Source organism: Hippocampus bargibanti, linkage group LG16, assembly GCF_051943395.1.
Source record: "Hippocampus bargibanti isolate YZ-2025 linkage group LG16, ASM5194339v1, whole genome shotgun sequence".
In the NCBI taxonomy this organism is placed as follows: Eukaryota; Metazoa; Chordata; class Actinopteri; order Syngnathiformes; family Syngnathidae; genus Hippocampus; species Hippocampus bargibanti.
This window is the reverse complement of record NC_142749.1, coordinates 10686551-10699566: the sequence shown is the minus strand read 5'-3', so window position 1 is coordinate 10699566 and position 13016 is coordinate 10686551. Positions and strand designations below refer to the sequence as shown.

Sequence of the window (13016 nt, the reverse complement as noted above, 5' to 3'; positions counted from 1 at the left end):
AGGGAGGCCGGACCGGGACGCGAACCCGCGACCTCTGCACTGTGAAGCCGGTGTGCTCACCACTCGACTACCAGGCCGCCCCCACTATATATATATATATATATATATATATATATATATATATATATATATATATATATATATATATATATATATATATATATAAAACTCTAGTGAGAAAAAATATATCTAATTACAGTAAAGTCTCGTTATATCGATATCGGTTATATCGATAGTACCGCTTATTACAATACTATTTCCATTTCCCTTGCACATTTCTAGTCTTTTTATGTATAATTAGTACCGTTTAGTACGATACCCGGTTATGACGATAATCCGGTTATTACGGTGCTCCTTTTCATCCCCCGCCGGCCATTTTTGTTGTTTATATCGATATATCCGTCGCGCCATTGGTCAACTTGGTCACGTATCTTGTTACGTGAGCCGCCATCGGTCGCGCCATTGGTCGACTTGGTCACATGAGCCGCCATCGGTCGCGCTATTGGTCGACTTGGCCGTGTGACTTTGTCACGTGACACGCCAACGGTCGCGCCATTGGTCAACTTGGTCACGTGTCTTGGTTACGTGTCACGCCATCAGTCGCGCCATTGGTCGACTTGGTCAGGTGACTTGGTTACGTGCCCAGCACACGTGTAGCAGAGCCATTTTCATTTTCAGACGCTAGCTCGTGTGTAGCAGACGAGATTGAAGTGTTTGTGTTAAAAGGTAAAAATGGGAAGCAGAAGAAGATTGATGACTTTTTAAAATTGTATACATAATACGGTAAGATGTAAGCGTTGCAGTTTCCCTGTTGTGTTATGTACATGCCCACTGTACTGTATATGAATGCAATCGTTTTTTGCAACAATGTTTCTTGTTTTGTCTGCTGAAGCGCGATGATTTTGAAAATTATTAACATTCCATACTGTGTATTAAAGGACAGCCGATGTCACTTTTTATTCAAATGCAAATAAACATGACTTCACGCCAAGACGTCTTGCATTGCTTGTGAATCCAAACAATGGCTTCAGATTCGGATAATATGCTTTCTTGTTACACATCCAGTTATGAATATGTTTCAAATACACTGTAGTTCTGAAGATTAAAGCATACATGTTTACAATCATTAAAGAATTATATGTGCCATTTTGAGGCAACATTGGGGGAACATCTCTCACCCAAAAAAAAAAGGGAGCTAATGGCCAGCTCCGTTTCTTATATGGCGCTTCGCTGCCCTCTTTTGGCGGCTTTTGTTTAATGCAGTTCGGCGCAGGATCGGATATATCGATAGTCCCGGTTATATCGATATTTTTTGGACTCCCTTGAATATCGATATAACAAGACTTTACTGTATTTTTCTCTGGCAGGAAACAAAGCCAAAGGTGCAGTCTCACATATGATGGAAAGTGATACAGCACTGCTGTGCCCATTCTGTAGTCACTTCCTTAGAAAAACTTAACTTCGGTAACCAAACCAAAAATATGATGTGTATACAAATGTGGGCTGGAGATTTCTAAATACTTGAATGCTAAATAAATTCAGAGTACCTGTGTTAGCGGGTTTAATCTTCAAAATTTGGTCCACACTCTGAATCATATTCGGAAGATCAGTATAATGTGTCCAATAATGATCATTTTGTTTCCTTTCACATTGTGCAAAAGTAAATATGAGATACCATGACAGTTTCCGCTGACAGGAAGCAGAACCCACTAAAGTCAAGTGCAGGAAAAAAAAGTAATGTCACACATTCCCTTCCAAGGCAGCCGCACCAGGGCTGAAATCATCCGAGTTGTTCTAGTGAGGATGTTGGTTTTGCTGAATAAAGTGTTGTTACTTGTCTGTCTCGGGGGACCCAGTTTTGCCAAAGAACCTCCAGGTAACGCCATATTCTGTTCAATTTTATTTAGTCTGATTTTACTTTTTATAAATCCCTGAGAGGTCCAAGTTATTTCACGCTTAATGGAGATGATTATGAGAAATTTAAATTTTTATTTCACATTTGAACTTTACTTAACATTTTTCCGAACCACAAACTGATAGCAGCTGTGCTTTTACCTCAAAGTTTTGTTTGACTGCAATTGCATGAGACCTTTTTATTTATTTTTTATTTAATGTCGCAATTTGGAAAGCTTGGTGTTGTGGGTTTGTTTGATATTATTTGTTCTTGACAGATGTCGACTGTCTTGTTTTGCATTTGGAGTTCGTTAAATGTACCTGGAACAGATATGGCAACGTAACAGTCAATTACACCTTCAACAGCTGGTGAGTTAAAATGAAATGGTTTTGTTTTACCAAACAATTTCTCTTTCATTTGATAAAGTGAGTTTTGGATAAATATATGCTTTTTTTGACTGTAAACATCGTAACAGTCATCAAGACACTGCTGGGGTTTTGTTTTGTATTACGACGGGATTTTTCTTCCACAGGTTTCAGAATGAAAAATCCAGACCGTGTGAAATGTACCTGACAAACAACAGTATAATAAACGGCTGTGTTCAGCCGTATGGTCACATCACCAACAGATTTGGAACGTTTTACATGCAACTGATGTATGGCAACAACACTTTTCTGAAGACTGATGACCTTAAAAGCAAAGGTAGGCGGAATCCAATTCGGCTACCTATTTGCGGCAAAACGACAAATGCCGAGAAGTGGGATGAAAGCAGATATTTGAGAACCCGGTGCAAACATTGCTTTGAATAAATAGCTTGCTTACCTCAACTTGATTTTATGAGCACAAACAACCACAGCTGAAACAAATGCATGAAAAATAATTAATGTTTATTGTAATAGTGAATGAATAAAATTAAAATGTTCTTTAAAAAATTATATATATATATATATATATATATACAGTAAAGTCTCGTTATATCGATATTCAAGGGAGTCCGAAAAAATATCGATATAACCGGGACTATCGATATATCCGACCCTGTTTGCATGTAATTTTCTCCGTGCGTGCATAGAAATAGTATCGATATAACCGGGACTATCGATATATCCGATATCGATATAACGAGACTTACAGTAAAGTCTCGTTATATCGATATCGGATATACAGTACAGAAAAAATGCAATGAAATCATTTTGGACTCGTGTCACCTGCAGTGAGGTTAAATCCGCCAACTAACCTGACTGTTCAGAATGGATCAGACTGGAATCTGTGGTTCTATTGGAATCAGACTGTTGCATTGTGTGTGCAAAATGAGGTTCGCTATAGGACCAATTACAAGAAGTGGGATGTGAGTAATCTGATGTGGACAGAGTCATGTTTGGTATATATTCTTTGTGATCTGCAGTACCCTTCCATTTCAAATATGTTATGCGCTCCACAGACATACACAGTCAATCGAGGGAAGCTAAATTACTGCATCAACCTGCCCTCCAGTCGTTCCCAGTATGAGCTTCAGGTAAGAAGCAGATTGCATGAAGCATGCGGATCTTCTGGCTGGAGCGACTGGAGTGAGACTGTGATATGGGGATCAAACACATGGACAGGTTAAAAATGCTTCTTGAACCCTTTTGGGGAAAGTCAAATCATCTAATTTATCAACATTGTTTTCTTCTTCTCATAGAAAGTGACCAAGGCATGGTTGTGTGGATCACGGTGTATGTTTTGGCTCCTGTCATACTCATCCTAATGGTTGTGTTATTGCTACGTTATGAGAGGTGAGCCGGATGACAGACACCAAATGGTACTTCATCCATTTCCTGATATGGCTACTATCATGCAGATTATTGCTGGTTGAAGTTGACTATCACATTTAGTTTTGACTAACCAATCATGCCCTGCGCAGATACATTTGAAATCTAACTGGTCAAAAACATAGATGTCTGATTGCTAAAAATAATTCAATCAATACATAAAAAAGTTACTGTATAGTATATGTAATTGACAAAAGTGTCCCTCACCCACACAGGTTCAGAATCATCTTCATCCGGGTTGTACCAAAACCATACTTGAATCTAAATTCAATGGGGGAAAACAGCAATCAGGTAAAAAAAAATCCCAGTTTAATTGCAAACGTATTATTATATGGAATACTATAAAACACAATGGAATGATTTTGTTAATTGTCGATATCTTCCTTTCTGAAGCCATGGCTTCAAATCTCCAAAGGTTTTAAAGAAGGCTTCAAGGCAAACTACCACGAGCAGGCCTGTCCCGTTCGAGAGTACCGTCAGGACTCCCAATGAACAGTCTGACAGCCAAGCCTCCAAAAGTTCCACACCAACTTCTCACAGCACAAGTCAAATGGACAATTCCATCCTCATAGTTTTTTAATCATTTTATCGGGTTTGGGTTTTACCATAATTTAAAAACTTTGAATTTACAGCTTGATTCTCATACTATTGTGACCTATTCTTAAAAACAACATTGTAAAACATTTATAAAGAAAATAGGCAACTTTTTCTGAAAGTATGGACATCTTTTTGGGATTTCTCTGATCTTGCCTTTCAATTTGCGTGCATGGAAAAATCGTCATTTCCAATTACTACCTGTATATGTTTTTAATCTATTGCTGTGAACTTTCGGTGGGGAAAGTGGAGGTTCAGTTCTGTTATCTCAATTGGGGGAGTCCAGGGTGGGTGTCCAACTCAGCGCGGAATTAAGACGACACATGTTCCCGTTTCAAGAAGGGTGGGGCGCAGGGCCGCTGTCCCCGGCTAAAGGAAACGCTCATCGGCTAGTTCCTTAGCTGAAGCCGTCAGCCACAGCAATTAATTTAATGTATCCACAGACATTTGCTCATTTTCGGCGCATCCACTTTTTAATCTGACATTTTTTTCGAGCGTGAAAGAAACAATTGTGCCCCAACAAAATGTCAGAGGCTTCGGTTGCTGACACTCGCCGGCTGAATTCCAAGCCTCAGGAGCTCACGGACGCCTACGGTCCACCAAGCAATTTTCTGGAGATAGACGTCCATAGTCCACAGATCGTTGGAGTCGGACGGAACCGGTACACAACTTATGAAGTTCGGATGCGGGTAAGTGTAACATAAGGTGAACGAAAAGCTTTTAGCTCGTGTGCTAATGTCTACGACTGGGAGGAACAAGGTTGTGACCCCTGGATAGGTGCCTCATCGGAGCTACAGCGGAACTCGAGTGCCGGGGATTTCTCTTGGCCTAGTGTGCGGTTGCGATGGAGGACGTTGTTGTCGCTAGAAATGTTACTTTTGAACATCACAGTGCCGAAGGAAATGTTTAAGCAGCATAAGTTTTCCTGAATATAAGTTGAGCGGCAAGAAAATGCGTCTCTTGTAGTAAACACTGCTAGGCTAGGTTAACCGTGTGCGCCATGGAAGAATATGCATTTGAATTTAATCCAGTCCACTCTTAATACGTTTACATACATTCATGTAATGCAATCGTCATATGTAAATTCATGCATTTTCAATGTACACTGTTAGTTTTACAAAGCGTGATCATAGAGTTTAGCTTGTCCACCTGTCAGCAGTGAGTTTCACTTGTATAACTACAACTTGGTTCATACATGTATCTGCAGCTATTCATTCATTTGAGATACACTTTCGTTTGTTTAAGTGTTTCTTGGTGTCCCTGTTGACTTTTATACAGCCTCCTCCAAGCAGTTTCAACATCTGCCAATTTAGCGTCGTTAGACAGATAGGAAGCAGTTTTGCTGCCCTTGCATTGTCAAATATTTACTGGGTCACATGTCCCATTTGCAGTTCACTGACTGTTCCGTTTTGTCCTTCATATTCACGCAGACCAACCTTCCCATTTTCAAACTGAAGGATTCCAATGTTACCAGACGATACAGTGACTTTGAGTGGTTGAAGAATGAGCTAGAGAGAGACAGCAAGGTGAGTAATCCTAACAAGACCTATTCTAGATTTGTGGCAGGTCTTTAAAATGATATTAAATCGTGTTCTATCAGATTGTAGTACCACCCCTGCCGGGCAAAGCCCTGAAGAGACAATTACCATTCCGCAGTGACGAAGGGCTTTTTGAAGAGTCGTTCATCGAGGAGCGGCGAATGGGTTTGGAGCAATTCATAAACAGGTCAATAAATGCATCTAGATCTCTCAATTGCTGCTTACAGTGGTATCTTCAAATTAAAAAGGTATACGAGTCGAACATCCCTGGCTAAAAAAGTTACCCAAAAACATGGGTCCATCCTCCATCTTGCATGATGCTAAACCCTCAGTGATTTTTGAAATGTGAGTGATCCTATACACGAGGTGAGGCGAAAAAAACACGCATGTGTGTTGTGATTATTGGTCTCATGTCTGGTATTGTCGAGTCAGACACAAAATGATGTCTGGTGTCATCTACCAGAATGGACCTGCGAGAGACAGTGTTATTTATGCAGGAGGGCATTCAAATTTGAAAAAGCACCGAAAGACGGTAATTTCAATTTTGGGGATCATTCATCTATTTTGCTTATCCTGAACAGGCAGATGGCATTAGTGGGCCATGTCACATATAGGAAAGGCGATTAAAAAGCACAAGATTGCAAAGCAGAACTAACTATCTTGTTACAGCAGTATATCTATGCAGAATTTTAAAAAAATCAGACAAGGCTGCCAGGATCCACTGAATGCATAACCATATCACAAAGGTGCCAATATCTTACTCTAATAGGTTAGCGCATATTAAAACAAGAATACAGTTGTATTCATGCACCAGTGTGCCAAATTAACATTTTACCAAGTGTTTGTTTGTGTTTGTTCCCATCTAGAATTGCAGGTCACCCATTGGCCCAGAATGAGCGCTGTCTGCACATGTTCTTGCAGGAGGCCGACATCGACCGGAACTACATTCCCGGAAAAGTACGACACTAAGTTTACAGAAGGAGGGGGTTGTGGGTGGTGGGGGCTTTAATTAATTTCCTCTGGGATTTTGAATGGACTTCTCTCTCATTATCAAATCAAAACACAAGATTTCTGCGCATGTTCTTCCACTGTGCACCTATTTGGCTCATCTCTTGTGCGCACTTTTGTTTCAGAACTACGCTGACAGTTGTTTTCATTGTACAGTGAAATTCATTATTACAAAATACAAGCTAGATGTATCATTTCTCTCCTATGAGTGTCACCAAATTATGATTGTAATATACTGTGAATAAAGTAGATGAATGTTGAAATGCGTCATGCAATTTTTCTGATCCTGTTTTGTTCTCTTTTCTGTTTATTTTGTTTTCTTTAGGTATGAGTGAAGTAAGTTTTCTTTATTTATAATTTTCAGCCAAAGACTTTCAGTTGCATGAGCTTTATAAAGGCAAAAGGCGATACTTCATGGAGCGTTACCCCCTCGCCCCCCCCCCCCCCCCCCCCCAAAAAAAAAAAAAAAAAACATTCTGTGTAAAAATGACCCATTCACCCATCGCCTTTGGTTTTTGCAATTCATAACAAGTTTGAAATAAACTAAAAATGCAAATGTAAGCTCATTCTGCTAGCAAGTAAATTGTTGAAACAAGCATTGTACATGTCTCATTAACAAAAATGTCTCCTAACCAAGTTTGTCTATTAACTGCACTAATAGCCAGTTGCATGCCAAACTTGCATGCTTTATTTATGTGTTTATTTTTAAAGTACATGTGCATTGTAATCAAGCTGACTCGTGATTTCACGCTTTTTTTGTCTCAGTATTGACGCACGCTGCATTTTCATATTACGATGCCCAAAACTTTCTCGCTGTCTGGATAATAAAAACGACTTTTTCTATGGCTTACGCCATTCACGTAATGACTTTACATCACTGGTACATTACATTAGCGTTAACTTTATTGGCAACGCTTTCTTTTTTGAATAGGGCGGCAAAGTGAATGACTGGTTAGCACATGGGTCTAACAGTCTAGAGTTGCAGGGTTCACTTCCGATGCTGGCCTTTCTGCGTAGAGCTTGCATGTTCTCCCTGTGCCTATATGACACCACTCCGATTTTCTCCCACATTCAAAAACATGCATGACAGGTTAATGGAGTACTCTAAAATGTCCCTCGGTATTAATGTGAACACAAATGGATATTCATCTTTGTGCGCCCTGTGATTAGCTGGCAATCGGTCCAGGGTGTGCCGTGCCTACTGGCCAAAAACAGCTGGGATATGCTGCAGTCTCCCCACAATCCTCATGAGGATAAGTGGATCTTGTTATAGAAGCATGTCTATGGGGAATTAAAAAAAGAAATCAGACTAGGGTGCTAGGATACCGTTTCCACTGTATGCATAACCATATCACAAAGGTGCCAATATCTTACTTTCAAGGACAACCGACACCATTTTTTTTGTTTCCTACCTGACATTAGAAAAACGTTTTATAGCATCTAAAATACCCAAAACACGCAAGCTGGTATTTTTAGTCATGCAAAACACCAATAAAATTGACTTAGTGTCCCAAAACTACTTTAAAATGACCATGGAAATTGCGAGTTTCAGGAGGTCCCGCCCCCTTGTTCGTGACGTCACGCCAGGACGTCTTCGTCTTGCTCTAGAATCAAAACAATGGCTTCAGATTCGGAGAAGATGCTTTCTTGTTACTCATCCAGTTATGATTATGATTCAAATAGTTCTGAAGAGGAAAGCATAAATGTTTGCAATCGATTAAAGAAGTACTTGCTCTGTTGGAAATGGGTTGATTTGTCTGCTGGGAATTTGTGTCAACTAGTATCAAATAGCAGTCTTGGTGCAACACACAACGATTCACCATCGCATTATTTGAGTTTTCCTTCTAATTTCGCCGTCAACATGGATCAACACGAAGTTTTCAGACCAAACAAAGTACCGCAAAATGCATTGTGTGTCGCTTTCTCGGTGAGGGGCGTTCCTTCAGTGACGTCACGTGGGGATCGTCATCAACTCAAAAACAAGACTTCCTTAATATTCAGCGCCAGTCTTAAAACGTAAAATATAGCTATATGCGGTGGAATCTTTGTAAAATACGCTCAGTAGAAGTCATTTGAAGTGATTTTACAAATTATGGACACAACTTGTCCGTAGGCGTCGGTTGTCCTTTAATAGGTGAGACACTTTCTTGGAAATAATCTTACTCTTGTGCAATCCTTTACACAAAGTGCACAATTCAAGCCCCACTATTTAGGCACTGTTTTTATTTTATAATTTGAATACTCTTAAAAAGCCTTAAATGTTCTCTTAAAATGCTTTTCCAGCATCGCCTGTGTTTTGTTTTTCTACTTTCTTTCCTTTCCTCTTCCTTTCATAACTTTGCTGCTGTGTTACTTCCGGGTAGAGTGAACGCTGGCGTGAATGGCTGCCGCTGCTCACCCACACAAAAAAAAAAAAAATCCCGTGACTGTAAAGTGTCCTTGAGAGTTTTAAAAGGCGCTTAGTAATTAAATGTATTATTATGATTAAAAGATTGATATTTTTTTGTGATTGCCATTGTCTTCTGGTAGTCAAATAAGATTAGAAACGGCTATTCATACAATGCCCCGCAGTTCTACACCACAATTCTAAAGAGTATTGATAAAAGGCCATTTTAGTTTAAATAAAGCTATTGCACACTTTGTAGTGATGAAAAATGTTTTGACTTTTTTTTTTAAAGTTGCATAACAACTGAAGGCTAGATTTACACTGCAAAGGCTCAAGTGAAATACTTCAGAAATTAGTCATTGTGTTCACGAAAAAACTGAAATCTGATTATTTTAAAATAGTAATACTTGACTTGCGGTGTCAACCTACTCTGAAGTATGTCTTGTGTAAACTTTGCAGTTTATTGTTTGTTTGTTTTTTCTCTCCAGTGCCAACAAGCCTGCACCTCCTCATTTTAATTCTACATCTTGTCAGTTTCAAGCCGGTGGAGGAAACAATGCAATTATTGCTCCCATGAGTAAATCATTTGATGTCTCTGTCATTCCTTTTTTTATGCATTATTAAGTGGTCAGTAAAAAAAATCATGTTTTTTCCCCTCTAGAATGGTGATTATTTTCCACTTCAAAGTCTGTCAGACAAACGTTAAACAAGTTTGCTTTTGGTCACTAGTGTGTGGCGATAATGAAAAAAAAGCCCTCACCTGCCCCCTAAGTGAAGCAACGTGTAGCATCATAAAAGATACGCTGACTTCTGTTCATTCTGTACGTGCTTTTTTTTGGGGGGGCGAGGGGGACCACCCGCATTTGCACACCTACGACTGAATCATTGCATCTGCAGCTAATGCAAATGGTACATTAAAAGCAAGCAGCAAATATGAGCACTGTGACAGTTCATTACACAAACATATTTTCATGGTTTGAAATCTTCACCGCATCTTCTTGTGATTTTCTTTTTTCCCCCCTCAATTTCATAAAAATGATTGTGAATTGTATTAATACTGTCTATCATTCCACTTCCACTCTGAGTACCGAGGAATTTCGCTGTTATTTTTCGGTCTATTAAATTTCCTGCTGCCCGCTGTGTCACGTCTACAAATCCTTTCAGTCAGGAGAGGGAAAAATAAGTCAGCAAACGCAACAAAGCCCACTTTGAGTTAGAAATGTGTCAAAGGACCCGCGTGATGAGAGGCCCCACGCTGGCGGATGACCTAGTTTGTTCAATGGGAATGGCTGAAAAGAAACATCGATGTGCGACGTATGATTGTGCCGATGTTAATTGCACGTTTCCTCCCGGCTTCTGTCACACCTTGCTGGCAGAAACAAGGCTAGTCATTCACAGAATATTTCACATTAATAGGATTCAAGCCTTGAAATCTCAACTAGAATGGATGAAAAGCTTTCTTCAGCCGTCACCTGTACTTCTTTGATGGTGTCGGATGTTTCGCTCCTCATCCGAAGAGCTTCGTCAGCGAACTAAAGTTGTGCTGGTAACTCTGGCCCTATATACAGTATATCCCTAATGGACAGCAGTGGCTCTGCTCAGATAGGTCCCTGCCCTAACGTTGTGGGAGCAGTACACTAGTCCCTTGAGCTAATCTGATTACAGATTACAGAACAAAAGAAGTAATCTGATTACAAAACAAAATAAGTAATCTGATTACAGATTACAAAACAAAAGAAGTAATCTGATTACAAAACAAAATAAGTAATCTGATTACAGATTACAAAACAAAAGAAGTAATCCGATTAGCTTCAGGGAGTAGTCTACTGCTCCCCCAACCTTAGGGCACGGACCTATCAGAGCAGAGGTCTGGCACTGCCACCTCTGTCCATTAGGTATATATAGAGGGTCAGAGTTACCAGCACAACTTTCATCCACTGACAAAGCTCTTCGGATGAGGAGGTTTTCTCATTCTGATTCTTCAAAGAAGTACAGATGACTGCTGAAGAAACCTTTTCATCACAGACTCAACTAGAATGTCACAAGAGCGCTGCCAAGTTTATGTACAATTGACGACAATTGTAATGCTGAAATTAGTGGTAAAAGTAGTTTTTCGAAGAGAATTAAAAAAAACAAACATATGCTCAGCCGGTCCAGTGGGAAATATGGTTGATTTTCAAGGCCCTTATTCTCTATCTACACTCTCTTTACGGTAATGATAAACTCATATTTCAACACTTTTATTCGGAGGTGAGCCAAAAAAAAGATATCTATATTTCAACCTCAGCCACACTTTGTAACATTTCAACCATAATGATAATGTCATTTTTGCCATCAACTAGCAAAGGCTTAAAACAATGCGTCTCACTTTCCTATTTTGGTTAATGTAAGGAATCAACGGCAAGCAGGAAGTGTCACAATAAGGACAAACTCGGACTTTTGTTGATGTTCAAGTGCAACACTGGGCCTTTTTGTTTCACTACACACAAATCCCAAAGCCCTTTTTCCTGTTATTGCTCTCTCGCAGTAGGGGATTAGGCAGCAAAAGGGGCATTCTGACTGGCCACAGGTGGATTAAAGTCATCCCAGAAATAGTGATCTTGTGATGTCGATCTTGACATGACTATAATTGGACACAATTGTGTTGTGGTCCATCGGAATTCTAAACATGAGAGCCTGGTCTGGCTTTTCATGGTTCCGCTATGACTTACTTCTATTTGTTTACACTGTGCGTGCATTGTATTGTACAGGTATTTGATTTCAGTGTATCCTCTCCATTCACAAGGACATATTTTTAACAACCAATAACAAGCATACATATGGCGGAACCTCCGAAGCGGAGTACAATTTGTTCTGTGGCGCTGGTTGACTTTTAAATGGTTCTCATTTTCAAAGCAACGGAATTCGTGAATGCGTTATTTCCAATGCCACGACAACTTTTACTCGGGGTTGGCCAAATTCAAATTTTAAAAAAATGTCGTGAAATGACAAGTAAAATGTATGGAACCTATTTTCTCTGACAAAAAATGCATTTTGTCATATGTATTTCTTATTATTGAAGTAAATATAATTAACCAATTCTTTTGGTATTTATGGGCATGTAGAACTGGTTATTGCATTAAAAGCTGTCATATATTAATCGGCTATACAAAAGTTGATGGGTGAAGACTTTTTCAAGTCACAGATCAGAGACCACATGAATATAATATTCACCCTTCTCCTCTCAAAGAAAACCTCAACACGGTTCTGCATAAAACTGAACAATTTTCGAAAAATTATCTTATTGCTCCCGTCACTCCATGTCAATATTGCGATTGCAATTTAGCATCAAGGTCATCTCTCTCTTCCACCTTCTTGAAAATGTTGATTTATTTCTAAATTGTTGTCCCTTTTTTGTATTCAACTTCAGAGCTTCCGCATCATTGAGTATTCATCATGTGCTTTGGCACATTTAATACTGGGCCGACCTTCCCGGTCAATTAGGATGGTAACCTGCAACACAAAACAGCTTTGATGTGCTGGCCCTGTCCTGAGAAATGAAAGTGGACAAGTGTGATGGGCACAGCGGTCCAAGGCAGAGATTAGGTTGTGTTTGGTTAGCGGTTCCAGCGCTCTACAATGACATCTATGTTTGTAGAGGCACCAATTTGGGGTTTAGCTTGATAAAGTGGAAATAAATCGAAAGAGCAGCGAGGGCGAGCAAGGACAAAAGGGGTGTTGCTCAAACTATGGCGTGGGGGGTCTTAAAGTTTTTTTATTTAGCTTGTCAATTGAATTAGTCTCAT

At 39.6% G+C, this 13016-nt stretch overlaps 2 protein-coding genes across 3 annotated transcripts; both read left to right on the top strand.

Moving 5' to 3' along the window:
- Nucleotides 1–796: 796 nt before the first annotated feature.
- On the top strand, nt 797–4444 carry LOC148886438 (cytokine receptor common subunit gamma-like). The gene is made up of 8 exons (XM_089016494.1): nt 797–1876; nt 2172–2262; nt 2427–2596; nt 3109–3242; nt 3336–3498; nt 3576–3669; nt 3921–3996; nt 4099–4444. Exons 1-8 carry the CDS (start codon nt 1738–1740, stop codon nt 4195–4197), a joined length of 966 nt encoding a protein of 321 aa, XP_088872620.1. The 5' UTR covers nt 797–1737; the 3' UTR covers nt 4198–4444.
- A 191-nt stretch (nt 4445–4635) lies between these two features.
- snx12 (sorting nexin 12) lies at nt 4636–7260 on the top strand. 2 transcript variants are annotated; one of them, XM_089016496.1, is made up of 5 exons: nt 4636–4988; nt 5730–5825; nt 5900–6024; nt 6704–6794; nt 7171–7260. In XM_089016496.1, the coding sequence occupies exons 1-5, from the start codon at nt 4824–4826 to the stop codon at nt 7174–7176; spliced, it is 483 nt and encodes a 160-aa protein (XP_088872622.1). In that variant the 5' UTR covers nt 4636–4823; the 3' UTR covers nt 7177–7260. The 2 variants fall into 2 exon arrangements, with proteins under 2 accessions (XP_088872622.1, XP_088872621.1); XM_089016495.1 differs by lacking the exon at nt 7171–7260 and having other exon boundaries at nt 4637–4988; nt 6704–7118.
- Nucleotides 7261–13016: the final 5756 nt, after the last annotated feature.